A 976-nucleotide genomic window follows, 5' to 3' on the forward strand; every position below is an offset into this window, starting at 1 on the left:
ATATATATATATATATATATATACACACACGAGGGTAAGTCAAAAAGTTCCAGGAAAATTGTTGAAATATGTATTTACACAGGACTGATACAACCTAATTACTTGGTAAACAATTATCTGTGATGTAGTGATCCATATAGACTAATTACCTCAGTCATCCTCTTGCTACCAGGGTGTTAATATCTGTTTCAGAAAAGTAATTTATTGGGTGCATGGAAAACCAAAATTTTGAGGTCAGAGCTAACATTAAGTTCCTGACCAAGCTTGATTGGAAACCAGGAAAAATTATTGAAACTTTGCAACAAGTTTATGGAGATTTTTCTCCATCTAAATCAGTCGTTTATGATTGGATAAAGCGATTTAAGGATGGTCGGGAGGACCTCAAAGACATCCCAAGAAATGGACAACCATTGACTGCAACAAATGAAAGAACCTTGGCTTTGGTGGAGAATCTAGTGGATGAAGATCGTCGGATTACTATTGTTATGAGAGCTAATGAGACTGGGATCTCTCATGGTTCAGCATTTTCAGCACATTGGGTCCCAAAAGCATTGCGCAAAGACCAGCTTCATCAAACAGCTGAACTCTCTCTGGCAGTTTTAACAAAGATTAAATCAAATGAATCAGAGTTTATTGACCGGATTGTTACTTGAGATGAAACTTGGATCCATCCATATGACGCAGAAAGTAAAATTCAATCAAAGCAATGGTTACCAAGAGGTTCAGCTGTACCAGTGAAGTTCAAAGTTGCGAAATCTGCTCAGAAGGTTATGCAACAGTGTTTTTGGATTCCAAAGGATTAATTTTGATTGATTTACTTGAAGGACAAAAGTCAATCACTGGGAACAACTGCAAAGAGGTTTTGCGAAAACTGAAGACAGCAATAGCTAAATAACGTCGAGGGAAGCTGCACCGCAGAATTTTGTTCCATCATGATAACGCACCTGCACATTCATCAAGGGTTGCAAGAGAACTC

General features: G+C 37.8%; 1 protein-coding gene across 1 annotated transcript; it reads left to right on the forward strand.

Annotated features, from left to right (window-relative positions):
• The first annotated feature begins 212 nt into the window (after nt 1-212).
• Nucleotides 213-653, forward strand: LOC137659969 (protein GVQW3-like). The gene has a single exon (XM_068394710.1). The coding sequence runs from the start codon at nt 213-215 to the stop codon at nt 651-653; it is 441 nt and encodes a 146-aa protein (XP_068250811.1).
• Nucleotides 654-976: the final 323 nt, after the last annotated feature.

This window comes from Palaemon carinicauda, chromosome 20, assembly GCF_036898095.1.
Source record: "Palaemon carinicauda isolate YSFRI2023 chromosome 20, ASM3689809v2, whole genome shotgun sequence".
Classification (NCBI taxonomy): domain Eukaryota; kingdom Metazoa; phylum Arthropoda; class Malacostraca; order Decapoda; family Palaemonidae; genus Palaemon; species Palaemon carinicauda.